Source organism: Eretmochelys imbricata, chromosome 2 (assembly GCF_965152235.1).
Source record: "Eretmochelys imbricata isolate rEreImb1 chromosome 2, rEreImb1.hap1, whole genome shotgun sequence".
Classification (NCBI taxonomy): domain Eukaryota; kingdom Metazoa; phylum Chordata; order Testudines; family Cheloniidae; genus Eretmochelys; species Eretmochelys imbricata.
Genome location: NC_135573.1, coordinates 231,355,940 through 231,368,822, shown reverse-complemented (window position 1 = coordinate 231,368,822; position 12,883 = coordinate 231,355,940). Strand labels below are relative to the sequence as shown.

General features: G+C 41.0%; 1 protein-coding gene across 1 annotated transcript in view; it reads right to left on the bottom strand.

Annotated features, from left to right (window-relative positions):
* Positions 1 to 12,883, bottom strand: part of PLXDC2 (plexin domain containing 2) — a 408,784-nt gene that overhangs the window by 56,386 nt on the left and 339,515 nt on the right. Inside the window, exon 10 of the mRNA XM_077809446.1 lies at positions 1,918 to 1,978. Within this exon, the coding sequence (XP_077665572.1) occupies positions 1,918 to 1,978 (61 nt within the window). The remainder of the gene's footprint in view (positions 1 to 1,917; positions 1,979 to 12,883) is intronic.

The following is a 12,883-nucleotide window of genomic DNA, read 5'->3' as shown; positions in this document are numbered from 1 at the left end:
CTTTATAACAACCAGCTAGTATGTAATTATTGTACCTAATCATGCAGTATTACTTTGCAGTTAGGGCTATATAAGAGGAAGAACTCCAACAAAAAATACCCCTACCACAATGGGCTCATATCAGTGTATGCATTGGACTCAATTATTGAGACTAAAATCGAGCATGCTCTTCTAAACAGACACTTGGGGACATATTTTGCCTTTAATTATACCCTGCCATATCCTGTCACTGGGGCTGAGCTGTTGTATCTGAAGACAGAATTTGGCCCTTAGTGCTGAAAAAGAGAAAGTAATTGCTCTTTATCAGCCTTTGAGAGAATCAAAGTCTGTTAGATGAATTAGTTCATTTGACCACAAATCCTCACATGAAAAAAACTTGTACAATGAGGCCACTGGGAAAGGACCAACATAATGTAAGATACTAATGAATGTGACTTGAAAATGACCTGCTCTGGGCCTTCTTACCCTCTGGCTGCATCTCCTGTAGTCAGCAGCAGTCCCAGGATCGCCGCCCACCCTCCCTCATGTCAGATATCTATTGTTGCTTTCTTTTTTTTACAGGAGAACTGAATGTATCAAGTCTTTAAAAATGAGTAACAACAAAATCTGTACTTAATGCTAAAGGCTTGGCCAGAATTCACAACCAAAATGCTTGGGCTGTATCTTTAGCTAGAGCTATTCTTGCAGAGTCTGTCAAGGATCTCTTTTCATCCAACTAAAATGGAGATGAGCAAAGGCAAGGAAGGCTCAACGGCAGTTGGCAACTACAGCCCAGCCTCTGCCATCATTCTGATGAGAATCTTAGTGCTACACCAATCAATGCAGGGTCAGAAGTTTAGCATTAGCCTTTTTGTTGCATTAATTTTTGGGTTTACCATATTTTCATGGAAATAAAAAATTCATATTATGCCCGTTTTATACCTTCAGATAATAATGACTATTGCTCAACCTAATGTTTCTTTAATACAACCTACTCAATTTTTACGTAATGTATATGGATAATTGTAGCATGCACTTGGCCTTGAAAAATGTTGCTTAATAATCTGCAGAATGTAATCAGAGGCATAATAACTAGGGCCCTACCAAATTCATAGCCAAAAAAATACATCATGGACCATTACATCTGATCTGCCCCTATAAAATTTGGTCTTTTGGGTGCTTTTACCCTCTACTATACAGATTTTATGAGGAAGAAATTTTCAATGTTTCTCAAATTGGGGGTCCTGACCAAAAGGGAGTTGCAGGGGGTCACAAAGTTATTTTAGGGAGGTTGTGGTATTGCCACTCTTACTTCTGTACTGCCTTCAGAGCTGGGTGGTTGGAGAGTGGCACCTGTTGGCCGGGCAGCAGTTCTAAAGGCGACGCCCCATCAGCAGCAGCGCAGAAGTAAGGTTGACAATACCATACCATGCTGTCCTTTACTTCTGCGCTGCTGCCTTCAGAGCTGGGCAGCTGGAGAGTGGCGGCTGCTGACTGAGGGCCCAGCTCTGCAGTCCGAAGTGCAGAAGTAAGGGTGGCAATGCCATACCAGGCCATCCTTACTCCTGCACTGCTGCTGGCGGTGGTTCTGCCTTCAGAGCTGGGCTCCTGGCCAGCACCTGCCCCTCTCCAGCTTCCCAGCTCTGAAGGCAGCGCTGCCACCAGCAGCAGTGCAGAAGTAAGGATGTAGCAGCATCGTAACACCCCCTAAAATAACCTTGTGACACCCCCCCCCCACAACTCCTTTTTGGGTCAGGACCACTGCAATTACAACACCATGAAATTTTAGATTTTAATAGCTCAAATCATGAAATTTATTATTTTAAAAATCCTACGACCGTGAAATTGACCAAAATGGACCATGAATCTGGTAAGGTCCTAATAATAACTGCAAATTGCCTTTGGTGGTCATATCAAGGTTGTAAAGCACCTTCTTACCTCTTCAGGGCAGCCACTGTCTACCCAATCTTGCCGGTGGCGATCAAATCCACTGGAGCATCTTTAAATGATGAAAGAGATAAAAGCAGTCCAGATGGAAATAGAAAGAGGGGTGCAGGTAGGGAAGGTGGTGGGGGGGAGAGAAAGAGACTGTAATTAACTGATTTATTTATAAACTGAATGATTAGCACAGTTTGTTAACCATTTTCATCTAAGGATGTTTATTTCAGTTTGTCATTTTTTAGATACCAGAGTATCTATCCCTTTTGACAGTCAATTGCTTCTCTGCACCAAGCAGTGTGGGCTTAAGTTTGATCTCAAGCATATAGAATTAAGTCATTAAATTCATTCTGTCCTGGCTTCTTCTTAGTCTGTAAAAAGCAACAGCAGAAAGGGCATAATGTATCAGTCATTTCTGCTTTCCCTTTATCAGACTAGGTGATCTGAGACATCAAGACACTCACTGCTGTACGATCAACATGCCAGGATTACATAACAACCCATCTGAACACTCCCAGTGGCAGTCTGCAAATACTGTAGAGCTGCTTCAATCTCCTTACTAGCTGAAAAGATTTAGGTTACATACACATTTCTTGCCAAATTCACTGAGGTTAATAACCTGTTTTAACAATCCTTTGTAATTTCAGTAAATAATGAGAAAACTTTCAAAGCAGCTTGTAATGTTTTAAGTTAATGAGTCCCATAGACCTCCCCACCTCATAGGAGTGTTCATTAATGGTTGTAAAGCACTTTGAGATCCCTGAACAGAAGGAGCTATAGATATGCAGAGTTATATTAAAAGGGCAAGCAAGTGGCTAGACTTCCAAAGACTGCTTTGAAAATTTTGCCCACATTTGCTTAGCAAATGGCTTTTTGTGGCACTGTGTTGTATTATGTCATGCCAGGGGTGATGTACCACAGCATACAGCATAAATTGAAACAACATAGCTTGAGTAGAATGTGGGACATAGGTCAGTAAAAGGGACAAAACAAAAGGGGTTTTTTTCAAGTACAAGACTGCAACAGGTGAAACACTTTTGGCACCTGCAATCTGTGTTGAAGTCAGTCTACGTTGTTTTGAGTTCTTTTTCTTCACATTACCAAGCATAAGGAATCTTACCCACCACTCCAATTAGCTATATATGGATGGTATTATTTGCCCCTTCATAATTCAAAGGTGCCTAGATATCTTTTTAAAACCATGAAACAATTAGGGATAGTTAAAACTGTGCAGTTAAAGGCTGGGGGAGCGACTTGAACCCTTTTCTAAAAAAGTTTGTGGTTTCCCAAATTTGGTGGTAACATGGCATGTTGGTGGCTATGAGTTACCACACACCTCACTCTGACAGAGGCCACAGTGAGGTGTGTTTATCTTTGCCCTCACTTGGGGGCCAAGGAAGGAGTGCCAAACAGGGTGAGGGATGGTGTCCTCTTCTCCCAATCTAAGGGTTCTTCTCTCTAACTGGGAGATGAGGGGTGACTTGCCTAAGCAGAATGGAACCGGTGAAAGCCAGGTTCCTACCTGCATGTGACATTCAGTCCCTAATTTTCAATGATGTTTGAATGGCTTTGCCAATACCATATTTGCCCAACTCTAAAAAGAGCCTGATTTTCAGAGGGGCTGAGCACCTGCAGTTCCTTTTGATTTCAGTCAGAGCTGGGGGCTCAGCACTTCTGAAAATTAGGTCCAAAGTTTAGAAACTAAAATACCCAACCCCACAGTATATTATTATAAACAGATAACTACTGCAAAATTATACATCCACACTTAACTGGAGTCTAGCCGTATCTAGGACCATCTTGTATTCTATCTTGGATCGAGATGGTGCCAAATTTCAAATTCATTAGGTTGAATGAACAAAACGTATCCCAGACTTACTCATTTACTGTTTTGAAGTTTCTTTTTGGCAAACTACTGAAATATTGCAGTAGGCAATATAATTTGTCATAATTAATACAGCCATGCTCTGGGCAAGGATTTGCAACAGCTCCTATCAAAAACATGTAAAACAAAAATTCCTAAGATAACTGCCCCCTAAAGAATTTGAAAGGCTAGACACTGCTGACGTACTGGTGAGCCCAAACATTATTATCTGAAAGCAGGTTTATCAGAAATTAGATAGTTTTGGCTCCAAACAAATTGTCTGCAAAATATTTCTGAGACACATGTCAAGGAAATGCCAGTTTTAGAGGATATAATCTCTGTTGCATCACTGAGTTAGGACTCTGGAACCTGTCATTACAGCAGCGTACCGCCTGCTCTACATTAAGCATTTATAAGATTTTCATTTAATGGCATGGCAATAATTCCCTATTGCCATGAAAACACTGGAGTAGATTTGATTAGCTATGCCATTTGTGCCATCTGACAACACGGCCATTTTATAACAACTTCATTTTCAAGTGATGACCCAGATCTGCTCGTAGCAAAGCAATTAACATAGCATGTTCTAGGAAATGAGAACAAGGACACTATTTGAGAAACAGGGAATCCCAGGCTTCCTTATTTACATGGAACACAGATGTGCAATTTTAGGAAGCAGAGGGAAAATTCAAGTGTTTACATATGTGATGGTGATGGTTTGGCATGGCTGACACACTTGACATTGAAGTATGAATCCTTCCATTGTGACTTATGTGAGACTGAAAGGAGCTGTAAACATCATGAGATTTACTAGAGGCCATTTACCTCCGTTTGGTAGAGAGCACATAGATGAGGATGAGTTTCCATTTACTCTAGTAGCCAAACCTCTATCCTTTTTTTCTGCTGTAGAGGCCCAGTGCTGGAAAAAAGTCAGCCAGCTCCCATAGTAACCCAATACAGAAGATTTAGCACAATATGCTCTGTGCAGGATAAATACACTCGGGAAAGTAACAGAGAAGGAAAAAGACAACGCCCCCCACAACGAAAAATCTAGGTACCTGACAGATGGAACGAAACACAACCAGGAGATTCAACCCCTTCTATGACATTTATCTTCCACCTTAATAGCAACCCGCATATCTCTCCCAGGATATCTGAAGCATCACACAAACACCCAGATCCTGGGCATAGAAAAGACACACTCAGCAACAAAGGTTTTGAATCAGTTTCGTAACTACACTGTATACAAATATTGATTCAGCACAGTTAAAACATTTACCTATTCCTCTGAATAAAAGTGTAACCGGGGGATTAATTAGAAGAGCGGGCAGGCTGAAAACAAACAGCACGCTATTGTTCAGGGAAAATGTAACTGTACTGTTTTAAATTATTGAATGGATTAGTGTCATTTTAAATGCAGTCTCAGACTAGGTTGAGAGAGAAAGGAAGTATCAGGGAAAATACTGGCAGCCTTGGTGGCAGTAACCGTTGCACCTGTGAAATGTTCTACAATAGAATCCTTATACTGGTAAAGCTAACAATCTATCTAGTTACATTGGGGCAAATCCCTAATAAAGACTAATTTAAACCCATTTAAATTGCACTTGAACTGATTTATCTTAATGCAGTAACTTGCTCTTGGATATCACACCCTCACCATCTGGTGTTTGTAAGAAACAAGCACTGAAAGGGATAATCTATATATGAATGTTATCTTTATGCTTGCTCTGACTTTTCCTCCATTTCACCCCAGGACAGGCTTGTCTTGGTCCTTCCATTCTCCCAGTATCATTTTCTTCTCATGCAGCTTAGGGTGGAAAGAAATTGCATTTTCCTGCTCTTGTTGTTTCCCACTTGCCTTATCTCAGCTCCAGAGCTGGATAAATGTGTTTGGAATTCATTTAAGTGTCACTGCAAATTACTGTGATGTAAAACAGGTTGTGCCCTATGGCCCAGATTTTGTACAAAGTACTTAAGCCCATGCCTCACTTTAAGCATGTGAGTAGTCTCATGCCTAACCCCTTGCTTAATTACATGCCTAAACCCCTTGATTAACTAGGGCCTATTCCTGGAGTCTCCAGAGATCTCTCTGTAGTAGGATGCCCTGGTAGTGCTAGGAAGGGGAAGTTTGAGTGCAAATTTGCTCCTATGTGGCTGCTATATGCCCTGCTACTGAGCAGCTAAGATAAACCTAAACCATTTAAAGGTGAATAACGTAACTGAAGTCGACATACTTAGATCGACTTACTGTGGTGTCTCCACCACAGTGAGTTGACTGCTGCCGCTCCCCCGTCGACTCTGCCTGCGCCTCTCAGGGTGCTGGAGTACAGGAGTCGATGGGAGAGTGCTTAGGGGTTGATTTATCGCATCTAGACTAGACACGATAAATCGATCCCTGCTGGATCAATCGCTGCCCTCCGATCCAGCGGGTAGTGAAGACATACCCTTAGTGTAGTAACTGATCCCTGTGCAAAGGGGGTGTACGCTATCATCAGTGTAGGTTAGCAGTGAATTCTCATCTGGTAGTGTTTCACGCCCACTTTGCCCAGGTGTAAATGACTTCCCCATGGTGCAAGGCAGTGGGGAATCAGGTCCTGAATCCTAATATCACTATTGGGACCACCTATGTAGTTCTGGCTTCTTAACCGCAGCATGACAATTACTTTCTTACAATCACCTTGGCTTACAAGTCTGAATCCTTTTATCTCTTTTCCACATAGCCACTTTAATTTCAGAGTGAGATCTCCCAGGATGACTACCTCCTCAGGAAATACATTTACTTTTCCCCACCACCAATCAGCAGACTCCCCCCCTGCCCTCCTCCCCCCCCATGGATAAATAAATAAGTGATAAGCTTTATATAATAGGTTTCAGAGTAGCAGCCGTTTTAGTCTGTATTCGCAAAAAGAAAAGGAGGACTTGTGGCACCTTAGAGACTAACAAATTTATTTGAGCATAAGCTTTCGTGAGCTACAGCTCACTTCATCGGTTGCATTCAGTGGAAAATACAGTGGGGAGATGTATATACATAGAGAACATGAAACAATGGGTGTTACCATACACACTGTAAGGAGAGTGATCACTTAAGATGAGCTAATACCAGCAGGAGAGTGGTGGGGGGGGAGAAAACCTTTGGTAGTGATAATCAAGGTGGGCCATTTCCAGCAGTTGACAAGAACGTCTGAGGAACGGGGGGGGGGGAATAAACATGGGGAAATAGTTTTACTTTCTGTAATGACCCATCCACTCCCAGTCTCTATTCAAGCCTAAGTTAATTGTATCCAGTTTTCAAATTAATTCCAATTCAGCAGTCTCTCATTGGAGTCTGTTTTTGAAGTTTTTTTGTTGAAGAATTGCACCTTTTAGGTCTGTAATCGAGTGACCAGAGAGATTGAAGTGTTCTCCGACTGGTTTTTGAATGTTATAATTCTTGACGTCTGATTTGTGTCCATTTATTCTTTTACGTAGAGACTGTCCAGTTTGACCATTATATATTTGACTATTATATAATAGCTTTCTAAATAAAGTTTGACTCTGACTTCCTTTAGAGTGCAGCTGGGCTTATCCACTCACTGATTTGTCTTTTTATTTTTAAATAGAATAATGAGGCTCACTGTGATTGAGTTTCTTGGTTTATTTATTTTTTAAGTAGTAATTTAGCTCCTTTTGGTGCATCTGACCACTTCCTCTTTCCTTTCCCTCTAGCTATGCAGGTAGCTTCCTGTGTCATTAGCAGAAGGCAAGGTCTGAAGCGTGTGCACAAGGATCGCAGAGGCTGCTGGAAAAATAACAGACTGCTGTTTCCAAGAGCAGCAGCATTAAGATCATCATCAACACTAAGATCATCAGCAAAAGAGTGGCACGTTCACCCTCTCTTCTCCATGGCACATGGCAGCATGAGCTGTGCTGGGGTTCTCTCACCTGGCTGAGGTAACTGGTCAGTGGGGTCTGACCTGGCTTTGGGGAGCAATACAGGCAAGTGTGGCTGCTGGGGAGAAGGCTGAATGGCAAGCTGTAGCCAGCTCTGAATGTTTAATACAACCCATCTTTGCTAACCTCCCAACAGTGCCTTTGGCAGGCCATTGGGAAGGAACATGCTCTTTATCTGTTCCTCAGTGCCCTGGAAGCAGGGAAAGGGATGCACTGAAGTCCATTCACTAGGATGGGGCTGGAAGCGGAGTAGGCTTCTTCCCAGCTGCAGATCAAAGGGCTGCTGCTTTGGGAGAAGTGGCAGACGTGTGGTGCAGCTCAGCAAGGAGAGAACAAGGAAGGTCAGTGTTCATAGTCACTCAGGCTCCCTGCAGCCTCACTCCCCAATTCTTTCACCAAGCCAGCCCCCACAGAACTGCTGCTGATCAGCTAAGTGGGGCCTCTTGAATAGGAATCCAGGCTGGCTGCCCATAACCAATCTGTGCATTCCAGAAAATATTCTGTCCCATAAAATAGTCTCCAAAGCATCCCCCACAATGATTAAATTTCCTAGTCTACTGCTACTTGTCATTTGATTTATTATTGTTTGCATAACAACTGTGCTAAGTGGCCTAAACGGATACTGGGGCCCTGTTGTGCTACACCCTGTGCATACACATTGTAAGAGTTAGTCCCTGCCTCAGAGCGGTCACAAACTTAACAGTTAAAACACAGAGAGAAAAAAGTACCAATTATCCCCATTTTACAGATTCTGCCCAATCTGAAAGGAAAGAATTCAACTCTCTTACAGAAACCTCCACTGTAAATTGCCACAAGAAAGTCCCAGGGAGTAGAGGTGAAAGACAAAACAAGTATTCTGTCAATGGCTGCTATAAAGTTAGAATCACTGAAGACAGAGCAGTGTAAAAAAGATTGACTGCTTTTCAGAGAGAAGACCCTGGGTTTTTGCAGCAGAGAGGAATGAGGATGTTATGATTGCTAGGAATGAATGCTAGTGCTTGTGACAAAAATAAAGCAAAGGTTTTCACTCGCAGGCAGGCAAGGCAAGTGTTTTCTCCTTACAGCCAGATTTTTTAAATGGTCCCTATAAGAAAGGACCTACATATGGTAGTATCAGTTTCCTAACATTTTCCTAACCATAACTTTTTCCTACTTAAAAGGCAAACCCACAGGGAGAGGATGGAATAGCCAGCGAGACGCCTGCTCAGGAGTTAAATTATAAGGATTTAGTTTTTGTCATTAGAAAAACTACTGCAGGTACTGTGGTGTATAAATAGGGGTAGGAGCCAGAAACCCTGACTTCTGGAACAGGCAAGTGTGCAAAAACAAGGAGTTTTCATTTGATTAAAAAACCCAATGTACAAACCATTAGAACCGGTGGATTTTGCTCTAAAGATGCCTAGATTAGGAGGAATGTTGCAAATCAGAGCTGAGGTGCACTGGGAAAGTTATGTGAAAAATCTTGCCCAGTGCCAGCTCACACTGTGCCTGCTTCAAACCAGTGCTATCTATAAGGGTCTTCATTTTTACATGGACTACATTCACACTTTTATTTTGTAATATGCTACTAATAAAAGCCCTGAGTGATTTTATAGATTATCAGTGGATGCATAGCTCTTTCTTGGTTAAGGATCCTGGCCTTTCAGCTTCCCTTTGTAGTTGTTTCACCATTAACACACATGAAGGGCCACTCCTGAGATTAGATTAGAAACCTTTTCACTGGCGCATCTTTAAAGAGTGAAAACCAGGAAGAATTGATAGTTAAAGGAGAAAAAATTGTTCCTTGCAATAAAGCAGGCCTACACGTCCCTTCAAAATTGAAGTGTCTAATCCCTTTCACACCCATCCTAAACTATGCTGATGGTGTAACGGGAATAGCTAATAAAGAAAATGTGGCTATCTCAATATCAATGAGGAGTGATGCCTACACCAATAAAAGGGGAATTATAGAAACATTCAGGTGTTGCAACGATATGTTACCCTCTCAAGTCCTAACTCACTCAAAAAGGTAATGCAGAGATTTCAGCTACAAGGAGGAGGAGTTGTTAAGAGGTCAATGGGAGGATGGGACTGTGAGGGAAGAGTTGTAATCTACACAATATGATGATCCTTCATGACTGCCAATGTTTAAGAGGTTTATTAGGCAGCCTGATGGAATAGGAAATCTTTTCGTCCCTATTCTTGTTAAGAATCCATACAATTCTAGAAGCTCTATGTTCATACTGATGTTTTTGTGAAGATGAATTGCAGAGGATAATTAAAACAGAGCCAAAGGAAAACAATGTGGAACTCTGCTATAGAGTCTCAAAGAATTAATCAACCCAGGAGAGCAATGAAACAAAAGGGGCTGAAATGTCCTATGATTGACTTTGCTCAGAGAGCTGTGATGATGCCACCTTTAAGTTCAGAAAGGTATTTGTTTTTTCCTCCCACCTAACTCACTCTCTTTTTCCTAAAACGAGCGCAAAGTCCAATGATATAGTCAATACTCAGCAAGATTTCTGAAGAATTATAGAACAGTTGGGGATCATCAGTTTCCTCATTAGAAATACACATTAATATACATTATGGTATCTGGAAGGTGAAAAGCAAATGGTTTATTTGTTGCTATATGATAATGCTTATACTGGAAGAGTTTAGTAGAACTAGGCTATTACGGGGTTGGGAACAAAAGGGTAGAGTAAAGGAATGGGATGAAATTAAGGAAAGGAAAATGTAGGACAAATATTGAGAGAAGTTCCCTTAATTCTCTGAAACTGGAATTGCCTCCAAAGGGAAATACTGGAGTCCCCATCACCTGGAACATCCAAAACTGGACTGGGCAACCATTAGAAAATATATATGTTACAGAGAACAATTTTCCAGTTGTGGAGGGAGGGGAATGAATTAAATGACTGAGTAGGTCTTCATCTCTAATATTTTTATTCTATGTACAGCTGTACAGACTTCAAGTTTACCTAAAGACACTTTTCAGGGAACCTTAGATAGGATGAATATTTTACTTAATCATTATGGATCTGAAGTACTGCATGATGCCATTTAAAATACTTTCACACCAAAAAGCAGCATCTTCCTTAATTCCCCCTACCTTAAACAAGGTATTTATAAGGGCACTACCGTGTCAACATGTCTACAGTTATGCTCAAGTCATTTTCAGAAGCACAGCTTTAATGTGTTAGTCCTTCCAGAAGAGAACTTAGCAAAATAGTGGCCACCCAGCTTATCCATGGCTAAAACAGATAGCTGGGTCTATGAGATTCAGACAGTCAATTGTTTTATTTCAGGCCATCTAGTCAGAATGTAACGTACACACTAAAACACTAGCCAAACTGTCATGCGAATTGCTGAATATGAACACTGTAAAATTAATGGTAAGAAAATGAGGACTACCAAACTAGCTAGTTAGTTTCCTGTCTTTCACAATACAGATTTGTGCTGGGATTACAATAAGGAATTCAATTAATTAGAAATGCTTTGGTTATAAATTTGGCCAGCAATTGATCGGGAGAATTTTTGCAGCCCAGTAGTGCTTACTTATAAGCAGACTTCTTATTTGCATTTAAATTATATTCCCCCCGACATTCTTCCTGTCAAAACCCTGAATGTCATCCACCGACATAAAAACTCCTTATTAGTCACCATCATTCTGCCTGGGAAGTATGGGGCAGCAATCATTTCAAAGCCTGATACTGCTACTCTTCAGTCTGCTGGAGCAGGGGTCATGGCTGAGTGATACCAGACATCCGGTCAGGGATCAGTTGCACTCTTCCTATGATATAACTAGATCTAACCATTTGCAGATAGTGACAATGAACAGAATTACCACGAGACCTCTGGGCTGAGTTTGTTACATTAATTGTAATTACATTATATTCTGTAGCATCTTTATACACCACATTATAGCATTTAAATAGCACATTTCACCTGAGATTCTCAAGGTGCCTGTTGTATAGGAATATGCCTGAATCCAAGCTTTGGTGTGATACAAGCTATCCATGTACAAAAACAAGCATAAGAAAACGTGATGGTGGAAACTGCTGTGCCAACTGATCATGCTGTAGTTCTGCCAGCAAATGACTATTTCAGCCAGTGGCACATGCCAGCTTAATAGAACAAGGCCACATTCACTGTTATGGCTTTAGCAGTACCAAGATAAGCAAACAATGCAGGAATTAAGGAATTAACTCTACTGTACTGAGACTTCAAAGATTTATGCTGGCATGGAAGTTTCAACTCCTGATACAAATGGTTCATCAAAGACTGGGCATTTTCAATGTTTTGTTCCATTATTATAAATGAGCAATAATAGCTTACTGGTATGTAAAAGAATCATGTTTCATAGGCGTTTCTAGTAAAAAAATGGGCTATTTATCTAGGGTTTCATACTATTGTATCTGAAGATCTTCCATGAAAACTAAACACAAGAGTTATAATCTCTCTTCTAACCCAGCCAGCAAAAACAAACATTTTCAAAGGCACAAATGGTAGTTAGATACTCAGCTCCCCTACTGTGAACGGGATTTAAATGTTTAATTACCCTTTGTGTCTTTAAAAATCTCCTACCTATTTTACAGAACACACAACAGGAATGAGGACCCTGTTATGCTTGAGAGGCCTATGTTGGGAAAGAAAAGTCAAAGAAATGGATTTTGAAATGGTCTGAAAGTAGCAAAGGCTGGTGGCCATTGTTATTTCATCTGGCAGTGACTTCCATAGTCTGTGTCCAGATTTCTTGCAGAACTAGACAGCACAGAAAGTCTTAGACTGAAAGGAAAATGAAAAATTATTTTCCAATAATCTAAGACTTTGAAGCCACAGCAACAGCTCTAAGCAATGGCTATTAGGAAATCCCTATAATTCTTTAAGAGAAATGGCAAGGAAAGGAGAATGAAAATAAAAATAATCTCTTGGAGCAAGACGTGTTTATCCAAGAAATGTTAGTAGTGGGGCTTGGCTGGGTCTCTCGCTCTGTTCCTGTTTATTGTTATACTTTCCCAGTAAATCATTCTTAAAAGCAAGATCCTGACAAGAGTAGGATTCCAGAGAAGGGGGAACATCATTCGTCCTTTTGGCCAGTTGTTTGGAGACAAACTCAAAATCAAGTATAGCAGGGTTTTGGGACTCAACACCACATTTCTTAAGAACCTTCTTCAATATTGAGCAGACTTAGAG